A 23,042-nucleotide genomic window follows, 5' to 3' on the forward strand; every position below is an offset into this window, starting at 1 on the left:
AAATTCCAGCAATAAAATAAGCGACAAAATACCTACGTAGCGAGTTTTTTTAAAAGTAAATTTTATAAAAAAAAATATAAAGCGCCATCTATCGACACTCATCATAATTATATTTTTTCTACTCTACACTAGATGGCTCTGAAGAACAATGACTCGTACTTACCAACGCCATCTAGCAGACGGTGGTGAAACAAGTATCTCACTTACTCAGCAACAATCCGAGCAGCGCCATCTCGTGGAAAACACTGCATCCAATGTGCACACTTACTAACCACATTTTTAAAACTGTTTACACCAATAACTTTTGACGTGAACACATTGTGTAAATCAGATTACTTTGATATATATCCATAATTACACTAAAAAGAGGCTTCAAGTATTTTTAGAGGAGCATTTCCGATAGTTTTCCATACTGCACACACACCCCTCATGGAATTTGATCATGTGTTCACCAATAAGAATATTTTTTGAATCTATCGTTTTCCAATCACACGACGTGTTCTCGCCAAATTCGCCACGTTTATCTCATGTTATGTACATATCGTTTTCACTATTTATCCAACACTGCGGCACTGAACCATCCGTGGCACAATTACACTTGCACATGTATTTCATTATGGCCGCATTTATCTGGAACAAAAAATTATAATTTGTTAAAACACCCTGTGACAATAGGCAGAACCTGCGCCTTCATATTATTGGAAAATAATTAGGAATATTTAATAAATTATAAAAATATAGTTTAGTAACAAAACCATTTTGCTGTAATATTAAATTATATAACATTGAACATAATTTATCATCATTTCCTGCACTGACAAACAAGAAAACATACCCTTGGCAAAGTATGACATAACACAAAGATTCTAAAATTATCACAAACAACTAACCAAAATACAAAACTCCGGGATCAAAACTGCCATAACTTAAGAATAATTATTGTGTAGGGGCAATCAATTTTTACAGAGTAAAAGGGACTCTTAAAATTGCAGTACAAGAAACAATACAATTTTATATTAAATTCTTTATGAACAAATATTTTTGGCACTCAATCTTGGTGCATGTTACTTGTCAATGTAGGTTATGTTTAATTTATTATTTTATTGTGACTTTAAAACAATGTCAGTACTTTTGAAAAAGAGTAAATAACCTGCCATATATTAAAAATCTTTAAAACAACATTAAACAGCAAGAATGTGGTACTATCCTAGGCAAATACAAATAATAACAACATGACCTTTCTGGAATGCCCTTCTAAATTTCGCTGTTTTTCTTTACAAAAAGTTCATATTATGCGTTAATATTATTTGTACGTACCACTAGCACTTCATCCATGAGGTTAAACATCCCAAAACAATAATCCATGAAGAAAACACGACGAAAAAAATAACCGAAACGAGGATTCCAACCTATCATCTCCTGCAACACTTTCAAATGCACGTTTTAACGTGAAAACGGCAAATTTCGCGACTGCGACGCGTTAAATAGGCGGAACAAACGTTCTTTTGTATACTACAACAGTTTTCAGTCGGTTTGATAACTGAAACTTTGGAATTAGCCTGAAGAATGCAAGCACGTGCACACAATAATGCACTTGTATGCACCACTTAATTTCGGTCCTAAAAAAATATTTTAACACAACGACACTCTACTGAGCCCGGAAATCACTGTTAGAACTAATAATGAATTTATTATCGCGTACATAAACGATGAAAATTCTAACCAATTCGAATTACAGCGGCTGAAAAAACTACACAAAGAAAACATATGATCGATCGAAACTGAAGTGCACATGGAGTTGTCTATGATTGTCCTTCTGTCATTTAAGACTTACGAAATCAAAATAAAATGTAGAGGGCGCTGTAACAGAATGTTATGTCATGAAGATTATCCTCGTCGATCAATATTGCTTGAAAATTTATTGAAAATAATAATGAATAATATGAATGAAAATGAAATGAAAATATCAACAACCTCGAACATAAAACGAATAAAAACGTAACAGACAAATATCTTGTTTCATTATACATCATTTGAGCAATTGGAATATACTCACTCACCTAAAGTTTTTATATACACCTTTTACTTCGATTTATTAACACATTGACGAAACCAGTGCCTGAAAAATGTAATGAAAATACAATTTAGTGGATATAAAATCGATCAAGATAGATAAGAAAGCAAATGTTTAAAAAAAAACTTACTGGCTCATTCTCCACCCATAAAGTTTCAAATTCTTTTTCGAATTTACTAACGATATTAGAATGTGAAGTCACTATTACACTCTCGTGGTTTGACACCATAGCATGAGTAGACCAATTCAATGAACCTGACATAACAAAACCTCTAACAGGCTTTGGTTTTGTTGGTGGTTTCGTTAATTTTATGTGTTGTGTGTGCACATTTAACTTTTCAGCATATGATTTTAATATGTTTTTCCGTTTAATGGCTTTTGGCCCGTCAATGATGCAGAACTTATGATGCATTAATATAGATTTATTGTTAGTCTGAACTTGGATAAAACCTGTAAAAAAACATTATATTACTGTTTGAGTATGGACACTGAAAATAAATATTGCGTGCTCTTCTGTTTAAATGGCACAGTGGCCTGAGGACCCACTTGAACCACATATTTTGTGACTTTGGTGCAGTTATCATATTGTCGCGCTAAAGTTGCTGAACTAAATTTATAAAAAGATGATTTTTATTTTATAATAATGATAAATTAGGTACCAATAAATAAAAAAAAAAAACTAAATTACTTACTATATTCTTTCAGTTTTTTTATTTGCGACGGAGGTGTGTAAGCCATATCGCTGTCAACAACAATTCTTACTAAAACGTGTTTCTGTCCCAATCTTATAATTTGTTCAGCTATTTCGCTACTGGTAATTAAATACATACAAACGTCCAACGTCTCTCGTGCCGATTTGATGTATTTAATTAGTTTGAGCTCTCTGCTTTCGCAAATTGTGATATCTCTATTTGGCGGGATCCTGATCGTATGTCGAACCACATCGTCCGAAAATAGTATGACATCGTTTATCTCTCGATTTTTGATGTTTATTAATTCACAACAGGAGTCATCATTATTTGCATCGGCTTGTGAAGACTTCCTCGAATGGAAGAAATAGCTGTATATCTTCTTAGCCACTTGTGACGCGACTACTACTGTTGCTGTAGCTGTTAAAATGATCCTCGCACTTTTCCAGTCCATGTTGTATATTACACTATATATTCACACGCCACAAATAAAAAAATGCTTTTATATCGATCGTCCACAAAGTTGTTCACGCATTTGATAAAAAATTTAGAATTATCGTCATTTTTTTCCTAAAAGAGGGTAGCTCTTTGTTTAATTTGCCATTCGGGAGCAGACGATATAATATCGTCTGCTCCCGAATGGCTATATTATAATGTTTGAGGGTTAAATTAACTAACGTAAGTAACACGTTTAATTAAAAAATATGCATTGAAATATTTTTTATTTGAACCAAGTTTACGTTTTCTATAAATTCTTCCTTTTCCTTACGAATTTCATTCATTCAAATTTACTCTGTGACCTGAGCTCTATGGTTTGTTTCGCACATTTTGACAGAAGAAATAAACAAATTACAATATTGCGATCAGAGACCAATAAACTAGAATTGCGGTAATTTTGCAGTTGAACCGTTAAGGACATTAATATTCATTTGTTTTTATTATAAATAATATTAATACATAATTAATCAACTATAGAATTGTAATTCGCTTCATATTCACTATTGAAGTTTGCAATCGTTTTTCGTCTTCTAAAATTAGATCCATGGAACGTAAAAATTAAAACAAAGAAAATATGCCAAAAATACCCTACAAACCGGAGAAATCCGGGGAAGACGACGATTACGAAATAGTATCTTTCGAAGATTTTTGCGATAAATCACCTGGTTCAAAAACTGATTTGTTAACGTTAAATGATAATATAAACTACCGCTTGTATTATGAAGGGGATAAGCCTTCTAAATTCCTTGAGAATGTTGGTGAGTCTTCGCGAAGTGATCGTCAAACCGAGACATCGTTAAATGGTTCTAAAAATGTGAGTTTTAAGCGGAAATTGTCGAACTCGTTCGCTCCGTTCGGGCGGTACAACGGGAAGAGCGCCAGGGCTCCTTTATTCAGTGGCGTCATCCCAAAGCCTAGGAATGAGGAGGAATCCAACTCTAGAGAACACAGGTATATTGTTGCTTAGTTAATAATTGTGTTGACTGCAGAGGGGTAATTATCTCTTCTCAGTCTATATTTTATTGGACCCCAATCACTTACTATCAGCTACAGTCGCATCACTTTGCCATGTCCATACATTAACATTAGCTCAGATAGTGATTTTAGCTGGTCTTCACACTTCTGTATGAATTACGATACAAAATTTTGTCCTAATCAATCAAGTGTTTTGTTAATTCTAATGTAAGCTTTCACCACATATACATTGTGCGCCTTTAAAGTAGGATTTTTATTTTCTTGGCCAATCTATAAAAAAATAGACTAATAGACAGTGTATCTACTGGACATAATAAGACTTAACATCTCATTTCTCAGGATGGCGAGCGTAGTGGAATACCAAACAATGCTTAGAATTCAAGGTGTTGGATAGTGTTTCCACTGTTTATGAGCAGTCATATCACTTATCGTCAGACGAATGGCAAGCTCATTTCTTCATTCAAAGCAATAAAAAAAATACATATCCTACCTCTTTCTGGCTATTATATAATAAATAAAGTTCTTCTATATTGATACTTGGAATGCAACATTCATATCAAATTCCTCAAATTTGGTTCAGCCACTTAATCATGAAAATATAGCCAATTCGTCCCTAATTATTATACTTAACATATAAGTTCAAATTATGTATGTTGTAAAATCAATTTACCTTTGTGGTTTTGTAACAAAAGACTACTGGAAAACAAAACAAATATTAAATTACAGACATTCTTAGCATGCCAACATTAAAAAATATTTACACAGCCATATTTCATTTTGCTGTAATTATATAAATTCTTTAATAATTTATGTGTCAGACACATTTAACTATTAACAATATTGGAAATATTTTAAATTCATCATAAAGATAAAAAATACATTTAAAGTTCAACAAAGGCCATAGTAGTACATGCATAAGAAAACAAATAAAATAAAGGTAAATTAAATGTTTTTAATTTCAATCTGATTACTAGCTGTATAGCTTTACAAATTAAGTAATATTACTTATTTGATTGTCTTTTTGGTCTAGTGCCAGTGTATATGGTTCGGTTTGTAAGGGTCATGGATGCCATTCATATATCAGGCATCATTATGTGTTGGTTGTGCTAACTAAATGGCTCATAGAAGTATTGAAACCAATTGTTAAGATTAACCCCCTTATTCATAGATATTATTTATCAAAGGACGAAGCATTGCTGTGATAACAAGTCTGTTTTATTTACTGTTGTCTAGTGTTACACTGTTGATTCAGTGGCTGAGGGTAAAATTTTCGAAAATGGAAACTGTCACAAAATGTTGGTACTAATAATACTAATTATATTTAAATTTTAGCTCACTATGCTTATAAATACCAATTATTCATTTATTAATAATTTTATTTGCCTTAATAATTACATATATTACAAAAGGGAAGCTGGTAGAAATCAGTTGATATGGAACTTTCGCCACTGTTAATAACCAGACATACCCATGTATGTCCTACAATGACTTATGTCGTGTTGACAAAGAATCATTATTGATAAGAATAAATATTTGCAGATCTCTGAAATATTTATCTCAATGCGTTGTTTTAATCTGTACTTATTATGCATTTGCCTTCTTATTTCCAAAACAAAAAATTCAAAGAGATAACTCTACTTTCTGCATATTACTTGCCTAAATGAATTTAAACCATATATGTTGTGTCACAATGCATTCATTTACATGAATCACCGTTTTAACGATACACTTTCTTTGTTTTATTTATCTTGTTTTGAAACATAAATCAATCACCTTTGAACTTTAGTATTTATAGAAATGCATATAAATGGCTTGGTTCAGAGAAATCTGTTTACTCTGCTGTTTTTGCTTATGCAAATTATAAGAAATAAGTTTGTGTATATTGTGTACTGTGATTTGTGATGCTCTCGGAATTTAAGTAAAATGGATCTCACAATACAACATATTGTTCGGTGAGGTGTGTGAATATTTAAACTAGAGTAAAACAAACATGCGCCTATAAATCCTAGAAGGAATATACCTAGGCGCAACAATTATGATTGATTTGTGAAGTGGTGGCTTGGTCACTATCGAAAGTTGCTTATGAATTATAATTCTGGACAACTTTCAAATATTTTTTTCATTATACATAAAAAATTATTAAATTACGAAGATTAAATCTACATATTGGGTCTCAATATGCTGCTTTTAATGAGTTGTCTGAAACATTTTAAGAGAGGCCCATGTTCAGCAGTGGACTTCGAAATGCTGAAGAAGATAAGGCTGATAACATAGAAACTTAATATATAATAGGATGATTGTAATTATGATATTTAATTTTTTATTTTCTATTTATTTGACGATTACCGACAAAGTTTACAATCAGTTAAGATTAGTAGTTTTGTTTGATAGCTGACTATACAATGCAGACAGTTGTGGTAAGGGGGAGCGTTTACCTATATTGGTTCTACATCGGCGGACCTGAAGGGTAGGGGGTGGTTTGCGAGGTATATAATTGTATACCATACATATATAGCACTTGAAGCAGACATTAAAATATTACCATTTTATGTTGTTCCAGATATCAGCGCTTCTCGGAGCATCGCAACCCATTACAACGGCTTTGGGAGAGCTTGCCTGGTGTGGGGTCAGGGATGTTGGGCATTACCCTAGTGTGTGCGCTGTGCGTGGGCGCATGGTGGGCGGTCGGCGGGGCTATGGGCGGGGCCTGGGGCGAGGAACATTATCGGTTAGTAATTTATAAAGGTCTTATGAGATAAAATATGAAATTTTGTTCATTTCAGGCGTATTTTCCCCTGTTGTATGATAGTGCCGCACAACAGGGCAAATGCCTATTAATAAATTATTATAGCACGCAATAGATTATAGAGTAAATTTATCAAATTAAATCTCGTCAAAAGTATAATGTTTAGAAATTTCTTTAAGCTTTTTCTTTCACAGAAAACTATGGGAAAGAACACATCCAGAAAGTGTGAAGAAACCGCTATCTCCTATGCCGTATGAAAAGGTAACATTCAAAAACTAAACTAATTATGAAACACTGTGTACAAAATTATTAAGGACTTTTAATGTACGAAGTCAGAAAATGAGATCGCCTCATTGGAGTTATTATCCAATATGATTTCATTGGAAAAATTGGTGCGGTATTTTTTGGTCACGCTCAACCGGCCCATAAATGCTGTAGACAAGTATATATCTAAATTAAAATTTTATTGAGCAAATTTTTCTACCATCAGGTGTCTCCAGAATACCGCTACCACGACCACAACAATCTAAGCACAAAGAATAGAAGCAATGCCACCGAAGCCAGGCGAAAGAACGAGTATAACAAGAAGAGTTACTCCGAACGACCAGCGGAAGTAATGCAAGATATGTGCGCTAAGGTAGCTGAGAATATGCGTTTCGATTGTTATCCGCAAGGGGAAGTTAATGAGGAGAATTGTGCTAGGCGGGGTAAGCAATGTGTTTTAAAATGAATTATAGTGTATTTTTTTATTAAAGATATTTTTATAATGAGGTTGATATGTGGTGATCACACTATGTGGCATTGCTCTGCGCTCGTCATATTGAGACATTGGACGAATTTAAAGTAATAATAAAAGTTCTATAACTGTAAAAGATCAACGCTCCGTGACCACAAAGACTGCAAAGTCTTTGAAGCGCCGAGAAAAAATTAAAATATGAATCCCGCGATAAAATCCGTAAAACAGTTTAATTTTAATGTCTAACATTCGTGTGAACATAAGAAATCATTATGTCTTGTAATACCCAGTAATTACATAAGCTACAATGTCTGTCAAACTGCATACAGCCACCAAAATAATGCAGTAAATTACCATCATTCACAGGATGTTGTTGGAAATCCACGGATACCATAGGCGTTCCATACTGTTACTACCCGTCACAATACGACACGTTTCGTTTCCTAAACATGACCGAGGACAAGCACGCCATGACAGTGTACTACGAGAAGGCTCGCCCGTCCGGATATCCGGATGATTTCGAAACAGTGCGGATGGATTTCAAATATCTGTCGGATGATGTTTTGGGTGTTAAGGTCAGTGTATGTTGTAAGGAAATATTTTATAAAAAGTTCAAATATTAGTAAGCTTGCCTTTTTACACGGGGTAAAAAGCCGTTAACGCTATCCTCACCTGGGGGGTGTGGAATAGTTATATTGGATTCGGTCTTAAATAGTTAATTATCACTTATAATGCCAAAATACAAAGGAGTTTTTTATTGTATTTATTTCCAATGTTTATACATCTTATATCTTCTGTTGCGTTTTACAAAACGCAACCCAGAAGTGAATTGTCAGCTCAAGGCATTTATGTAAAAGACAGTAGTGTTTGGAATAGACACATAATTTAGAATTAATTAGTAAATATACTACTTTAAGTTTTACTAGGGCGAGTTATATCCCTTTTTGGAGTTGAAAATAAAGTTGTTTATTCACAGATTTACGACCCAGAGAACAAAAGATTCGAACCGCCATACCCGGAGATAAGTTTAGTTTCTAAACCACTAGGAACTATGAAATACAGGGTGCAGATAGAAGGATCGCTTGTTGGCTTCAAAGTCATTAGGAATTCCGATAATGTTACCATGTAAGTAATATTAATTTAATGATAATTTTTTATTGTGACATTAACAGGATATAAATTCTCTAAAAGAAATCTAATTTAGATGATACATAATTAAGCATTGAGTAAGGAGATACACCATTTCATTTCATTAAAAAAAACAATTGCACTTTCGGAGTTGATTGTGAAATTAGATCAATGAAGTGAAGTTTATTTATCATGTTGGGGCTTATTAAGTATTCCGTTCGCAGAATTTTACTATTTTTTAACCTCTCCATCTTATCAGCTAAAGAAAGCAGATTTCTGAGCGGTGTATACTATGCCTATAGAAGCATAGGTATAATGTTTACAAAAATGGTTTAAATTTCTTTATTATTATTTATTTATCAAAACAAATAATATTGTTGACATAATCACTGTTCAGAACCCCCGTTTCCCATGTGATCGAAAATAAGATATTCTATAGACTCCCGCCCCACTTTAGTGCTTATGTACTATACTTGAACGGTCCCTAAATGACTAATGCTGATTGGTTTATTTTTGGAATTTATCTGAAGTTAGCGATTATGATAGTTAATTGGAATCAGCCGTTAGTATTAAATTTATTGCTTTTTTGGGTTCATTGTAAGAAACCTTAAGCATTGTTGGTAGTGAAGCATGATTAATATTTTATAGAGTTCTTATGTAAATTGTTTTATGTTTAGGTTCAAAAAGACGATTTTTTTTTATTAATTTCAGTTTCAACACACAAGACGTGGGAGGTCTGATATTGTCTAACAAAATGCTGCAGATATCGGCCGTTCTGCCCACAGACCGCGTGTTCGGCTTGGGCGAGAAACGAGCAAGGTTCATGAACAATATGAATTGGAACACCATCGCTATATTTAATAGAGACCGAGTGCCTAGGGAGGGGGTAAGTGATAATAAAATTTATTTTTGAATTAATACTTTATAACTTTTAGTTTTGCACTTAGGTATTTTGTTGTACAAGATACCTTATTAATGAGACATCCTGTATGTAGAAAGTAATTTTATAACCTTTATTGTACTAATAGTAATGTAGAATGTTGAACTTTAATATAACATTGTATACTTCTTTTATGATTAAACTACTTTTGTATACTTTGATAGATCTTGAATACATGTTTTTAGTTTTGTAGGGAATTACTCCTTTTGTCTCACAAACTAATATAGTATCATCGGTCTGTTTTATTCGGGATTTATAAAGCCTTTTAAATATCTTTCTTTTTCAATTTATTATTAATCTTTTTTTCTGAATTTTTATTTATATTATCATATTTATAAATAACCGCGATAACATCGGTAAAATAGGTTTATTTAAACTGTTACATCACTACTGCACCAGAGTCAACATATTATTTAGTACATTATTGTAGATGAATTGTTTTATTTCTTCTGTATCACTACTGCCTCGGAGTCACATTATTTTGTGCATTGTTGTAGATGAATCTGTACGGCTCGCATCCATTTTACTTGGCAGTGGAACAGAACGGCAACAGTCACGGTGCACTTCTACTTAACTCTAACGCTATGGGTAATGGTCCTTTTGTATATACTCATTTCTGGATTGCATGGTGTAGTATTTTTTAAATTATCATTACTTGTTAAGGTTGGAGAAGCTAGGCATATTGAGGATGAATGAGTTTGAATAGACCGGCATAATTGTCTGGCGAGGGATAATTTCATCAATATATCCTAACTGGACACCAGTCCACATGCTATGGAGTGTATTAGAGTTACTCTCTCCCGTTCTGTGGTATGGGGTCATTTAAAGAATTTCGCCATGGTATCTCCTGCTAATCGTAAGAGATGATTAAAAGGGGCTATTACTAGAGGAAGTCGTGGCCGCGTAGCAGGGAATGCGTGCCTTTAGTTCAAACAATACTGCGAATACAACATGCTATGCAGCTCGAAATCATTGTACTGCATTTAAAAATGAGGATCTCTGTGCTTCAATAGAGATGAGTCGTGAATATTGTTTCGAAACGGGTTCGGCGAAATAAATTGCATTCATGACCCCTCGGAACCGTCTTACGGACCGCAGAAGCAGCCCATGGGTGTCTGTTGGTATGCTGGGATAAAATTGGTAGGACTCAGAGGTCATTTAGGTGACACCTTGGGTCGGAAAGCTGGTGAATCCGATAAACCTTTCTTCCGCTCCCCGGGTTTGAAAATGACATCCATAACATGATTTTTCCTGCGAGACCAAAAAAATTCTATTTCAACTGCCTCATTAACGATGCTGTTGTTCCTCAGATGTAGTTCTACAGCCGACGCCGGGCATCACGTACCGCACCATCGGCGGTGTCCTCAACCTGTTCGTGTTCGCGGGACCCTCGCCCAAGGACGTGGTGTCACAATACACGGAGCTGATCGGGAGGCCGTTCATGCCGCCTTACTGGGCGTTAGGGTTCCATCTGTGCAAGTGAGTGGATTGGACATACATACTCTATCCCATAGGAGTAGGGCAGAGGCTATGGATTGCCAGTTTGCACGATTCTGGCATGTTTCTCGTGTTTCCTTCACCTTCATCAATCTTTTCGTGTATTCCCGCCGATTCCGGGTATTTTTGACCTGGTCTTTACTAATTAATTGGATTGTTGGAGTTGTTAAAAAATCCCTAACTTTTTTCTGATTTACATAGTATTGCGTGGTTTGGATTATGGTAACCGTTAATTATCTGATTTACATATTTTCCAAATAGATATCAGAAATAATTATATAATTTAATTTTGAGTAGTAAGTCCGTATTTCAACTACGGTTTAATGTTGCCAATAAATTAATGGTAAAAATATTTTTTTTACTTGTTAAGGTCTAACTCATTAAATCCTTTTATTTTCAGATTCGAGTACGGAAATTTGAATGTCACTAAACAAGTGTGGCAGGCTAACAGAGATGCGGGCATTCCCTTTGTACGTATTATAAGAATATTTTAAGATATTCTAGAGACTCTTATACGATTTTTTCTGGATGACTACTTCGCATACGAGACTTGGTTGCAAGAACGTATATTGCTTTTTTATATACACGAATTGTCACACGCGAAAGATCTATAAACTAGGGTGTAATAGTTGTCTGTTCAAGTATATCTCCGGAATAACCGTGGTTAACTTTTGCGGAATAAAAAATATTGATGTCAAATATATTTAGCAATTTATGTCTTAAATTGTAACATACTCCAAAAAAAGTAGGGTATACAATTTTATTTTTCAATAACATAATTTATTCGTGTTCTCAGGACGTGCAATGGAACGACATTGACTACATGAGGAATCGCAACGACTTCACGTACGACAAGGAGAAGTTCGCCGAACTGCCACAGTTTGTCAACAAGATCCACAGCGAAGGGATGCACTACATGATTATAATTGGTAAATATTCATCTTCTTCATTCTTGAGTGACGCGACGTCCTCTTAGCACTCGTCCTTCAAGATGACCTACTTAATAGGTCGAAATTGGTCGATGATTCCGACTGCCATGCGAGTAAAACAGGGTTGCTTTCGACTAATTTAATATATCTCGCGTAGGTTTTAATAATATTATTCATCTTCTGTTCTAACTGAAAGTAAATTGTACCTGGTGGTAAGTACTGCGTAGTTAAACTATAACGTCCATATTGCGTACATCACTATAGTACCTGATCGAATTCAAAATTTCAAATCGACTTTAAACTTTTGTGTCCATAGTAAATATCGTTTTTTCATCCCTAAATTAAATTTCACATGGCGAGAAGACGCATGCGTGTGAGTTTGTGTGTGCGTGTGTGCGGTCGTGCGTGTGTTGCGTGTGTGCGTGTGTGCGTGCGTCTGTGTGTGTCTCTCTACCTTTGTGTGTGTTCATCATACCAATAGCAAGAATCTAAAAAAAAAAAAATTGTTTATAGATCCTGGTATATCCGCGTCGGAAAAGCCCGGGACGTATCCGCCGTACGACCGCGGCATCGAGATGGACGTCTTCGTCAAGAACAACACCAACCAGCCGTTTATCGGCAAGGTATGCTTGTTAATTACTCTGCAAATGTTATATTCTTTATGAATTAGGTTTCTCTACGTACTGTACTAGTAATATTTTTAAAGTAATGTTTGAAACGTTTTAAGCCTGATAAAAACACCACTTGTGCTAAATTTAATGTATGTATTTTTAATAAGTGAATAAAGTTAATGATTGTTTTTGGGGTAAACCAGTCAGATATCAGTAGTAACCATTATTTAGACCCCGCTTTAGAATATAAATCAATGAATTTGAGTCACCATTTCATGCTATAATATTTGTATCGATGTATGTTCAAGGTGTGGAATACGGGATCGACAGTGTTCCCTGACTTCACTCATCCGAACTCCACGGCCTACTGGGTCGAGATGATGACAAACTTCCACAAGAAGGTTGCGTACGACGGGGCTTGGATCGTAAGTAACAAGATACCGAGATCTAGTTCAAATATGGTTTGAAGTTAGTTGCGAGTGGAGACAGAATATGTGTGAAGTGAGTGTTGTGACTAACTTCAAGCCGGTTACTTCTGAACGGCCATTCTTGTTTATATGGGTACTTCAAAGTGTTCCTACTGCACCTGATGGTAAGCGCAGTGGGGGTTCAGATGGAGTGTCGACTGACAGAACATGATAATACCTTCTGACTCACAACAATTGTACCGGCCCGTCCAAACTAGATACACAGGGCGATCCAAAACGCAATACTCTAACGTGAACCACTATGGTGCGTTTTATACCTTGTATGTAAGTATGGACGTTATTTTGATGCTTTATGAGTATACTAGCTTTTGCCCGCGGCTCCGCCCGCGTTATAAAGTTTTTCGGGGTAAAGTTTTCCGTTATAAAAGTCACGCTATATATTTTCCCGGGAGCCTATGTTCTTCCCAGGGTCTCAAACTGTCTCCATACCAAATTTTATCTTAATACGTTGGGTAGTTTTAAGTTTAACACGTTCGGGCAGACCGATGCAGCGGGGACTTTGTTTTATGATATTTTTGTAGAACTTTTAAGAGGAACAATCCCGTCATCCATTATTGTTGCATAACTTTAACCGTTTACGCAGCGCACGCAACAGAAGCTCTCAAAACTAATAAATTGTCCCCGTTTTGCATCATGTTTCATTACTGCTCCGATCCTATTGGTCATAGCGTGACGATATATAACCTATAGCACTCCAGGAACAAAGGGCTATCCAACACAAAAATATTTTTTCAGTTCGAACCGGTAGTTCCTGAGATTAGCGCGTTCAAACAAACAAACAAACAAACTGTTCAGCTTTATATAATAGTATAGATAGATGATGTATTGTGTGCTTGGTCCCAGGATATGAACGAGCCGTCTAACTTCGAGGACGGCCCCCTGGTGGGGTCGTGCCTGCCCGAGGCGCTGTCGTACCTGCCGCACACGTCGGACCCGTACCTGCGCGCGCACACGCTGTGCATGGACGCGCGCCACGCCGCCGGCCCGCACTACGACCTGCACAACCTGTACGCCATCACTGAAGCTATTGCCACTAACTTGTGAGTATACACATTTTATGGTAGTGGGACAAAAGGCGTTCGATTTGCTATATGAAGATAAGGAATAACAGTTTTTACTGCCGCTATTTATTTATTTATTTATTCAGGACCATCTACAGAGATTACAATATAAAAATACATATAGCTTCACATATACATATACACTATACATATATGTTTAAATTAAATTCTACTGATAAACACGTAAACCTGTTGGTCCTGCGCTTGATATCTTTCCGCTGATGTCAGCTTGCCGTCTCACTGGACTTTGAAAGTGAAGGAACGTAGAGTGCACCTGTGTATTGCGTACACACTTGTGCACTATAATATCCCCTGTGTACCTGGCTGATCTCCGTTGAAGTTGGCCACGATGCCCGATATTCCGCTGGAGGGAATTTAATTCACTGTCACTGTGTGATAATAGAAAATACACAAAGATGATATGTGCGTATTTTTACGTATGCCCGAAGTGCCTTCTAACATGTACATTACGCCTATGAGTGTCTTAGTGTCGTTCAGAGACGTTCAGTCGTATTCTATATCTGCCAATAGTATTCCTTAAACCAGTATGCCCATGAGCAATATATGGAAATTAGTAGTATCATAGGAGATTTTATTGATGCGTGAACACTGTCCATCTACACATTAATCACTTTATAGTTAATATAAAATGTGTATGTTACAGCGCCCTGCAAGAGATCCGCGGCAAGCGTCCGTTCATAATCTCCCGCGCGTCGTCGGTGGGGCTCGGACACTTCGCCGGCCACTGGAGCGGCGACGTCGCCAGCGACTGGCACGACATGCGCATGTCCATACCCGGTCAGATATACATCGTCTGTACACAACTGTGCCTACTCTGAACACCTCCAGACTTCAAATTCAACTAATCCTGATTAAACTATTCTGTGTATAAAGTGCCGCTATACTGGCCAGCTTATGTATCTCTAGTTTCGAATAGGCCGTCATAATTTATTGTTAGTTTTTTATAATACACTCACCATGATCCCGAAATTTAACCAATATAAAAACCTCTTGTATCACACTCACATCAAACTGAGTTAAGTTATTTACGAAAGAGATTTTAGAACAGAACAAAGACTGAATGAGTGAATTGATAATTTGTTAAATTAATGATTTTTTATGTTTACGAGAATGTTCGACATTAGAATTAAACTATTTTTCGGATTTTATCGCGGTTTTAATGATTTAGTTTTCTCCCGAAGTTTTGAAGCCTTTACAGCCTGTAACAACAAAATAATGGAGTAATCTTGCAACATTTGCAGAGCTACTGAGCTTCAGTCTGTTCGGTATCCCGATGATGGGCGCGGACATCTGCGGCTTCACCGGCAACACCACCGCCGAACTCTGCACGCGCTGGATGCAGCTCGGGGCCTTCTACCCCTTCAGCAGGAATCACAACTCGGACTCCTCTATTGTGAGTCATTTTATTGGTACCTATGAACGTCTTAACAATAAGCACTCATAAGAATGAGTAGTTATTCCTTGTTTTTTAAAAATGGTGTAGTGGGAGTAATTTTTTATTTTGTTATGGCACTGGCAACTTGCCTTTTGGGTCGATGTTTATCCAATGATAGGGTTTAACATTTTAATTGTGGATATTTTATCTGAGTTTATCGAAAAGGAAAAGCAATATTTTTATACAGCCTCATTATTTAGAACTAAAGCTAGAAGTTGAATTAATTACTAGCAAAGGAATTAACATTCATGCCCTGTTGTCCGCTCAGCCGCAAGACCCCGTGAGCCTGGGTCCGTCGGTGGTGCAGGCGAGCCGCGAGTCGCTGCGACTCCGGTACCGCCTGCTGCCGTACTACTACACGCTGTTCTGGCGCGCCCACGTGTTCGGGGACACCGTCGTCAGGCCGCTGTTCTTTGAGTCAGTATTGTAGTTGTGTCATTATGTAATTACTCAGTTGCAGCTCGGAGTGAAGAAGTAGTCGATGTGAGACCCCTGTGCCTCAGAAAGGACGTAAAGCCGTTGGTCCTGCGCCTGATCTCTCACCGGTCTTGACGGATTGCCGTCTTACAAGACTGTGTGAGTGAAGGAAAACCCCCACCACGCGATGATGTGCTCTAGTTTGTCAGCTATAATACATACCTAATGCTCACCAACGAAGTTGCTGCATCCCTTGATCATATAAACTATTCTGTTTTTGTTAATATTCGACATTATCTTACAAATATAACAAATAAGTTAGCTTGTCAATTTTGTTATTAGAAGTAAAGGCAGATAGATACTAATGAATAAATTTGTATGAAAACAGGTAGCTCGATTCCTAGATTAACAAAGATTATCAAAAAACATCTTTCAAACTCATGACGCCGCGAGCAACTAATTTTTATATCTTCAACTATTAGAATATTAAATAGTAACTTAAAACTCTATTTTTAATTCATCTAATTCCCAGATCTCCAGAAAACACATTGCTCCACGACATCGACGATCAGTTCCTGGTGGGTCCGTACATCATGGTAACTCCCGTGCTGCAGCAGGGAGCGTCGCACACCAGCGGTATGTTCCCCGGCCCGCAGAGTTGGTACAACGTCGTCGACGGCGCCTTTATAGACAGCGGCAGGAGACGCGATGTCACCGACAACCAGACTGTCAGTGTGAGGGTAAGTTGTTGGGTTTTTGGTCCTTCGAAACGTTTAATGAGACTAAGTAGTTTCGACAGATGTCGCTAGTAAAATATAGACTATGGACGCTATGGTTCATGGTCATCCTATGAGTGTACTTATAATGCGTCTCAGGTATTTCACACTGCATCTTGTGGAAGTAACTATGGACCCTATGGTTTCTGGTCATCCTATACCTATAAAGCGCCTCAGTTATTTCATACTGAGTCTTGTGAAAGTAAGCCAGTGGCTTGAATGCCTCTCTGTCAACTTTTAGATAACTACAACTCACTTTTTATAAACATGTTTTTTTTTCTGAGTCAAACTTAGTTAAAAAAAAATGTTATGTTCAAGTCTGACTTCATAATAGTTCATAGTCTGTTCATAATTGTATTCTTAATCCTATAATATTCCAAATGGTTTTTTATAACCCATGTTTTATTCAATGTTTATTAGCAGTGAATTTTAATTCGTATTGTAGGGTATTCAGAAAAATAAGTTTAAAATAAATAAACAATTATAGGGTGGAGCCATAATCCCACTACAAGAGCCGCCCGCGCGTGGTCCGGTCACCACCACCAACTCGCGTAGCTCGCCCATGCAACTTCTGGTGGTTCCTGACAATGAAGATAAAGCCCGTGGACAACTATACTGGGATGATGGAGATAGCCTTAGTAAGTTTGTGAGAGAAAGGTGGTTCATTATAGGTATGCTACGGCTACTTTGAGGTGTTTAATGCCTGTCATCGTGATAAATAAGGCGTTACAATATTGCTACTGGCTGCATTAAATACAAATGTTATTTATAGTTACTTGTAAGTAGGTAGTATGATTTGTTTGGTTGTATTGTTTGTTTTTTACGTACCAACTGATCCTAAACAGCGCCATTTTTAGGTTGCGTTACTAAATCAAATCGTAAATTCGTCTTTACCTCAGTTAACACTGTACCGAAAATATCATCTAATAACTATGAATATTTTCACAAAAATCCCAGTTTTAGTTTTCTAATTTGTTAATTTTGTAGTTTATTGCGAATATGGCGTGTGCATAAGTGAATTTCCGACTGAAAGTGTGACAGTGCTGCGACTTATTTTTTTAGAGTAGAACTAGCGGTAAAATAAAATTACTTTTTTGTTATTATTTTATTTTTAAATTACGGTTTCAGTAACTTCTTATAGTGTTATTTTCAAGATACCCTGTATAAAAAAAAATAAGTGAAAATCTAATTTATGTAATAATTTTCGTAGATCGACTTAACAATGCAACACTAGATGTTTTATACGAGATCTAAAATTTTATGATACATCTTTAACAACTTATTCAACCATTACAGACAGCTACGAAGAAAAGAAATACAGTCACATAGAATTCATGTACAACAACTTGCAAATTAAAAGCCGCGTCAACTGGTGGGGATACGGCGTGCCGTCCATCAACCGCATCTCAGTCTACAATCAAACGTCAGTCAAAACTGTCAGTATTAACGACGTGCCGTGCGTCAAGCCGTGTCAGTTCACTTACCTGAGCGACACCAAGGTGCTTCAGATTGATGTCAGTCTGCCGTTGGATAATCCGTTTGAAGTGAAATGGGTAAGTAAGGCTAAAGAGTCAAGCATTGCTAATCTTGGTTGAATTGTATGAGGGTTGGTTTTTGAATGTATGATATTGGTGGTATTTGAATCCAAAGTGTTTATTTGGAGCTTATTGGAGGTAAAAGTGTTTAGAAAAGTGTAGTTGAAGATCTAAATTGAATCCTGTTGGTTTAGAAGGAAGATTATGACATGTTATCTCTGCCAAAAATCTACATTGAAGGGGCGAAATGAAATTATACAAAAATATAAGTCTAAAGTGGTTTAATGAAACTATGAAAAGTTATTACGAGAATAAAATAAATCGGGGCTAAAAAATCCGATTTACGATTAATATTCCTATTTCTATAAAAGATTCCAATCGCTTTTTTTGATTGATCGAAAAAAGACCAATCATAAAAAAACTTTTATTGATATGTGTACAAATTGCTTCTTTTGATTGGACCATTCTCGGTATCTATGATTAAGATTGGGATCGTATATTGAAATCGGCCGTTAGTCATACTTGTAGAATAGATAACATTGTAATAAAAATATTTTTGGGTTTAATAAAACATGGATAAAGTTATATTAGGTCAAAGGGAAATGTTATACTAAAATAGGATACAAAAATTATATTAATTCCATACTTCTTCATACTTGTAATAGCTGTAGATTTATTTATTATGATAAATTAATGTTTGCCAGCCTTGTCCAATTTAAATTGGAAATTTGAAGTAAATTTAACTTAAAATGAAATTGAAATATTCATAATTTTAATAATATACAAATATAATTATGATAGCATACGTTTTCTACAATACTTTAACTGTTTTATTAATAATATGCTAGACAAAGTAAAGTTTTTATAATACTAAGTAAGTGCCAATTACCTGCCAATTTAAATGAAAATTGTTGTCTAAAAGTAAGATATCCCAAGGTAGTGGTGTAACCTTAAAGCCGCTACATATATAAAAATCTCACTCACACCATCACGCATTTTATCCCCGAAGGGGTATGCAGAGGTGCAACCAGGGCACCCACTTTTCGCCAAGTGTGTTCCGTCCCATGATGTGATAAGGGGCGAGCCTATCGCCATATCGGGCACAAATTCCAGACTCCGGGCTGACACTGAGCAGAAAAACTCAATTATAAAAATCGATTTATATATATATCGATTAACATATAAAGCAAGGTTTAGATTAGCAAGAAAATTTCCAGAAGTCACATACCGCGAATTATTTTACCGTGTTATCACGGTGACATGACTTGTAGACTTGCTTGACACAAGCTTGCAGGAGTTGCGGCGAAATGCATATGTATTAAACTTTTGAAATAGTCCCATTATGTATACGCCTCTGGATGATTTGCACATCATATTGCTGCGAGGACTTGCTATTCTAAATTCAGTTCAAAATGTAACTATGCGCTATTGGTATATTTATAACACTTCAGTCATATGAATCGAGAATACTGCGGTGTTATATAACGGCACCGCTGTCTGGGAAACTTTATGTAACTGATATAAATGTTCTGATGTGCTTCTTCCCGAACACGTAACACAACATATACAGTATTTTAAAAGCTTCATATAAGAACTGGTGTTAATTAATAGGGGTCGATTTTTAGACCTCGTCAGCCCCTAATATCAGTTTTCGTTTATATCCGACCCCTGGGAATCAGATCTCGACTCCAAGGTGTCGAAATCGACCGCTTTGGGAATCCCTGAATAAAACCTTTTTCGGACACTCATGACTTTTTTCAAAGTCGCATTTCGCCATTTTAAGAGTTTGTTGTATAAAGTGCGTTTGAAAATATTTTTGGCACTGTAAGAAAAATGTCTCGATGTTTATCGGTATCTGGGGCATATTAGAACATTTATAATCAATGTTTAGTCTATAAATACTACATTAGGTGTAATTAAAATTGTATGTAAGGTAATTCAAATGGTTAGCTTACTTGGAATATTTTATTAATTAAATATTTTTCATTTTAAGTTAGCATAAATAGCGGACCAGACTTCAATGATCATGTTCCTTTTTCGACTATAAATGACCATAGACATTACAGAATATAAAATAAAATAGTTTTTCTCTATATTAAAATGATAAGCAAACCTCATTTGTCTTAACATTTTTTCTAAATTTATAATACCGTATAGATCTTTTGCAAGTGTACAAATAATATATATTTTTTAAATCTGCTTTCTAGTTGTTTAAAAACGTGCATAAATAGTTTACCTCTGGTGCATTTACTTAGGAAATTTATTTTATAATGCTAAGGGTTTTATTTATTCTTTCTCTCACCAAAAAATATCTATAAAGAGTTTGAATTAATACTTAAAATTTTACTATGTCATAAGTTATAGGAGTCTTTTTAAAATTAAGCAAGGTGTTTACATTGTTTTTATTAAAATTTACTGCATCCTTATAATGATGGACATAAAGCGAATATCTGCCAATTAAGCTATATTATATTAATGTTATAAAATAAACGTAACAAGCGTAATTTTTAATAAAGTGAGAATTGTTTTTTTTTATTATGGTATGTCTAGTCATAAGTATTTAATATTTAACCGATCATGTTTAGAATTATTCAAAATGTTCACAATATTTTTACCCTAATAGATTTAAACCCGCCAAAATAGAAAACGTCATGTTAATATGGCAACTTTTATCTCCAGTTTTCTGCAGAATAATCAAAGAAAAGGAAAAAAATATACTATTTAAATTAGCTGATATGTAACATAATATTATGTTTACACTATGGTCAATCTTAGTCAGCAGGCTTGAATTTATTACTTTAGCAATGTTTATGGACTAATTTAGTGTATCAATGAACCTATTTTTACCGCCTCCTTTGGGTTGACAGCGACGTAATTTATTTTATTTTGTCTTACCATCAATGGAAGTTAACAGTTGGGGTTGTTTATTGAATTATCTGTAAGCGGATAGTGTAGACCGATCATATTGTTAATGATTTAATCAAATCCTGCGCATGTTAAGTTAAGATAATTTATTAATAAGATTTGGTGGTAGCGTTAGATGCTTTTTAATTATAGTGATGGATAAATTTGTGTGATTAGATCGTAATTTTTTGTCGAATTTTTAAATCATTAGGATTGTAAATGTTGATATTTTCATTTTTTTTTTCATAAGGATTCGTTTTTGTAAGAATAAGGAATATGTATGAAAAAATAAATAATATAATTTACACGATAAACCATGATTATAGGAAAATTGTATGGCCATCTATTTGCCTTCAACTTACCTTGTCATTGCTCAATAATCTACAATTTCAAAATGCTTCAAAATCACTTGTAGGTGTAAAGAACTTACTATATATAATGAAATGTGCGATAATTAATTCCTAAGCAAACGAACCTTCCAGCTAAAATAGATTTTGTATGTGTAGTGATTCCCTTTCATTATTCAATAGATTTTGTGCCCCAAGTACAAGTATACCCTTTTATAAGCCTCGATTGTTAGGTAGCTGATGCAATACAAGCTTTCGCAAGCCATCTAGTAAAGATACCGACCCGTTACAGTAACTGTTGCGAGTAACAATCCTGTGCGTGCGCCATTTTAGAACGTATAAAAGTTCAAGAGTTGGTATATTCTACCGCCATTAGGTTTCCTTCTTCACCTACCTGACAACTAGAAGCAGAACGTAGAAAAAAGGTTTAGCGTTCAAATACCGTGTCCGTTATGTCACATTTTTTGTGATAATTTTAAGTTTGTGATATTTGTGTACTGTTTATTTATGTGTTTAGTATATTGTGATTAAATCATACTTGGTTAAATGTACACGAACGGTAAAGTTGGGTGAAAAATCGATGAACACGACATTATTTTTTGGGTAGGTGTAATTGTATTATGTTGAGTTTTTTTTTTTTAACTTAGTCACTTAAGTATTTTTTCTTTAAGTGATTAGAGTTAATTATTGTAAAAGCGAGCAAATTTTTTATAGCTTAAAACTGGAAAATTACTTCCCAATTAGACCCTTACCTCACCCTCATATAAATTGTAAAATATATCCGTCCACCGACTTGCATCAGCAATCTGTGTGTGCATTTGAAATGTTTAAATAAACTTTAAAATTATTAGATATTTGTGGATTGTATCTACGAGTTTGTTAGGAGACTGTGTCGTATGTAAAATCTTTTAAAAATAAATGAAATGTTCATGTATTGAACATTCAGAACTATAAGATGGGTGTACACTGTACAGACACACATTGCACGCATATTTAAATCTATCAGCGTATTATAATAAATTTCAAAATCAGAATGCAAAAAATAATGTCGTTAATAATTTTGTTTATATCGAAAAAAGTTCTTGTGACGTACTTACCGAAAAAATTTTCGATTTTAAAACAACCAACTATAAGATTATTTCAGTATGATTGATGCCAAAGTAGGAAATTGTGTTAACCAATTGATTTTTTTTTTGTAGTTTTAAGAATGCACTTTAATAAATTGATAACGCACA

The 23,042-nt window shown here is 35.1% G+C and overlaps 2 protein-coding genes across 5 annotated transcripts; one reads left to right on the top strand and one right to left on the bottom strand.

Moving 5' to 3' along the window:
* Positions 1–141: 141 nt before the first annotated feature.
* LOC119189441 (mitochondrial cardiolipin hydrolase-like) lies at positions 142–3,254 on the bottom strand. Its single transcript, XM_037439029.1, has 4 exons — positions 2,767–3,254; positions 2,205–2,524; positions 2,061–2,119; positions 142–630 (listed from the first exon to the last, which is right to left on the bottom strand). Exons 1-3 carry the CDS (start codon positions 3,215–3,217, stop codon positions 2,096–2,098), a joined length of 795 nt encoding a protein of 264 aa, XP_037294926.1. The 5' UTR covers positions 3,218–3,254; the 3' UTR covers positions 142–630; positions 2,061–2,095.
* Positions 3,255–3,585: 331 nt separating this feature from the next.
* Positions 3,586–23,042, top strand: LOC115454837 (lysosomal alpha-glucosidase-like). 4 transcript variants are annotated; one of them, XM_037438852.1, is made up of 20 exons: positions 3,586–4,212; positions 6,797–6,964; positions 7,177–7,243; positions 7,473–7,689; positions 8,085–8,293; positions 8,695–8,843; positions 9,558–9,732; positions 10,284–10,374; positions 11,097–11,265; positions 11,684–11,753; positions 12,080–12,212; positions 12,726–12,835; positions 13,132–13,248; positions 14,155–14,351; positions 15,037–15,170; positions 15,635–15,786; positions 16,097–16,245; positions 16,778–16,985; positions 17,509–17,659; positions 18,318–23,042. In XM_037438852.1, the coding sequence occupies exons 1-20, from the start codon at positions 3,836–3,838 to the stop codon at positions 18,614–18,616; spliced, it is 3,342 nt and encodes a 1,113-aa protein (XP_037294749.1). In that variant the 5' UTR covers positions 3,586–3,835; the 3' UTR covers positions 18,617–23,042. The 4 variants fall into 4 exon arrangements, with proteins under 4 accessions (XP_037294749.1, XP_037294753.1, XP_037294751.1 ...); XM_037438856.1 differs by lacking the exon at positions 3,586–4,212 and adding an exon at positions 5,153–5,173; XM_037438854.1 differs by lacking the exon at positions 3,586–4,212 and adding an exon at positions 6,061–6,188.

This window comes from Manduca sexta, chromosome 15 (genome assembly GCF_014839805.1).
Source record: "Manduca sexta isolate Smith_Timp_Sample1 chromosome 15, JHU_Msex_v1.0, whole genome shotgun sequence".
In the NCBI taxonomy this organism is placed as follows: domain Eukaryota; kingdom Metazoa; phylum Arthropoda; class Insecta; order Lepidoptera; family Sphingidae; genus Manduca; species Manduca sexta.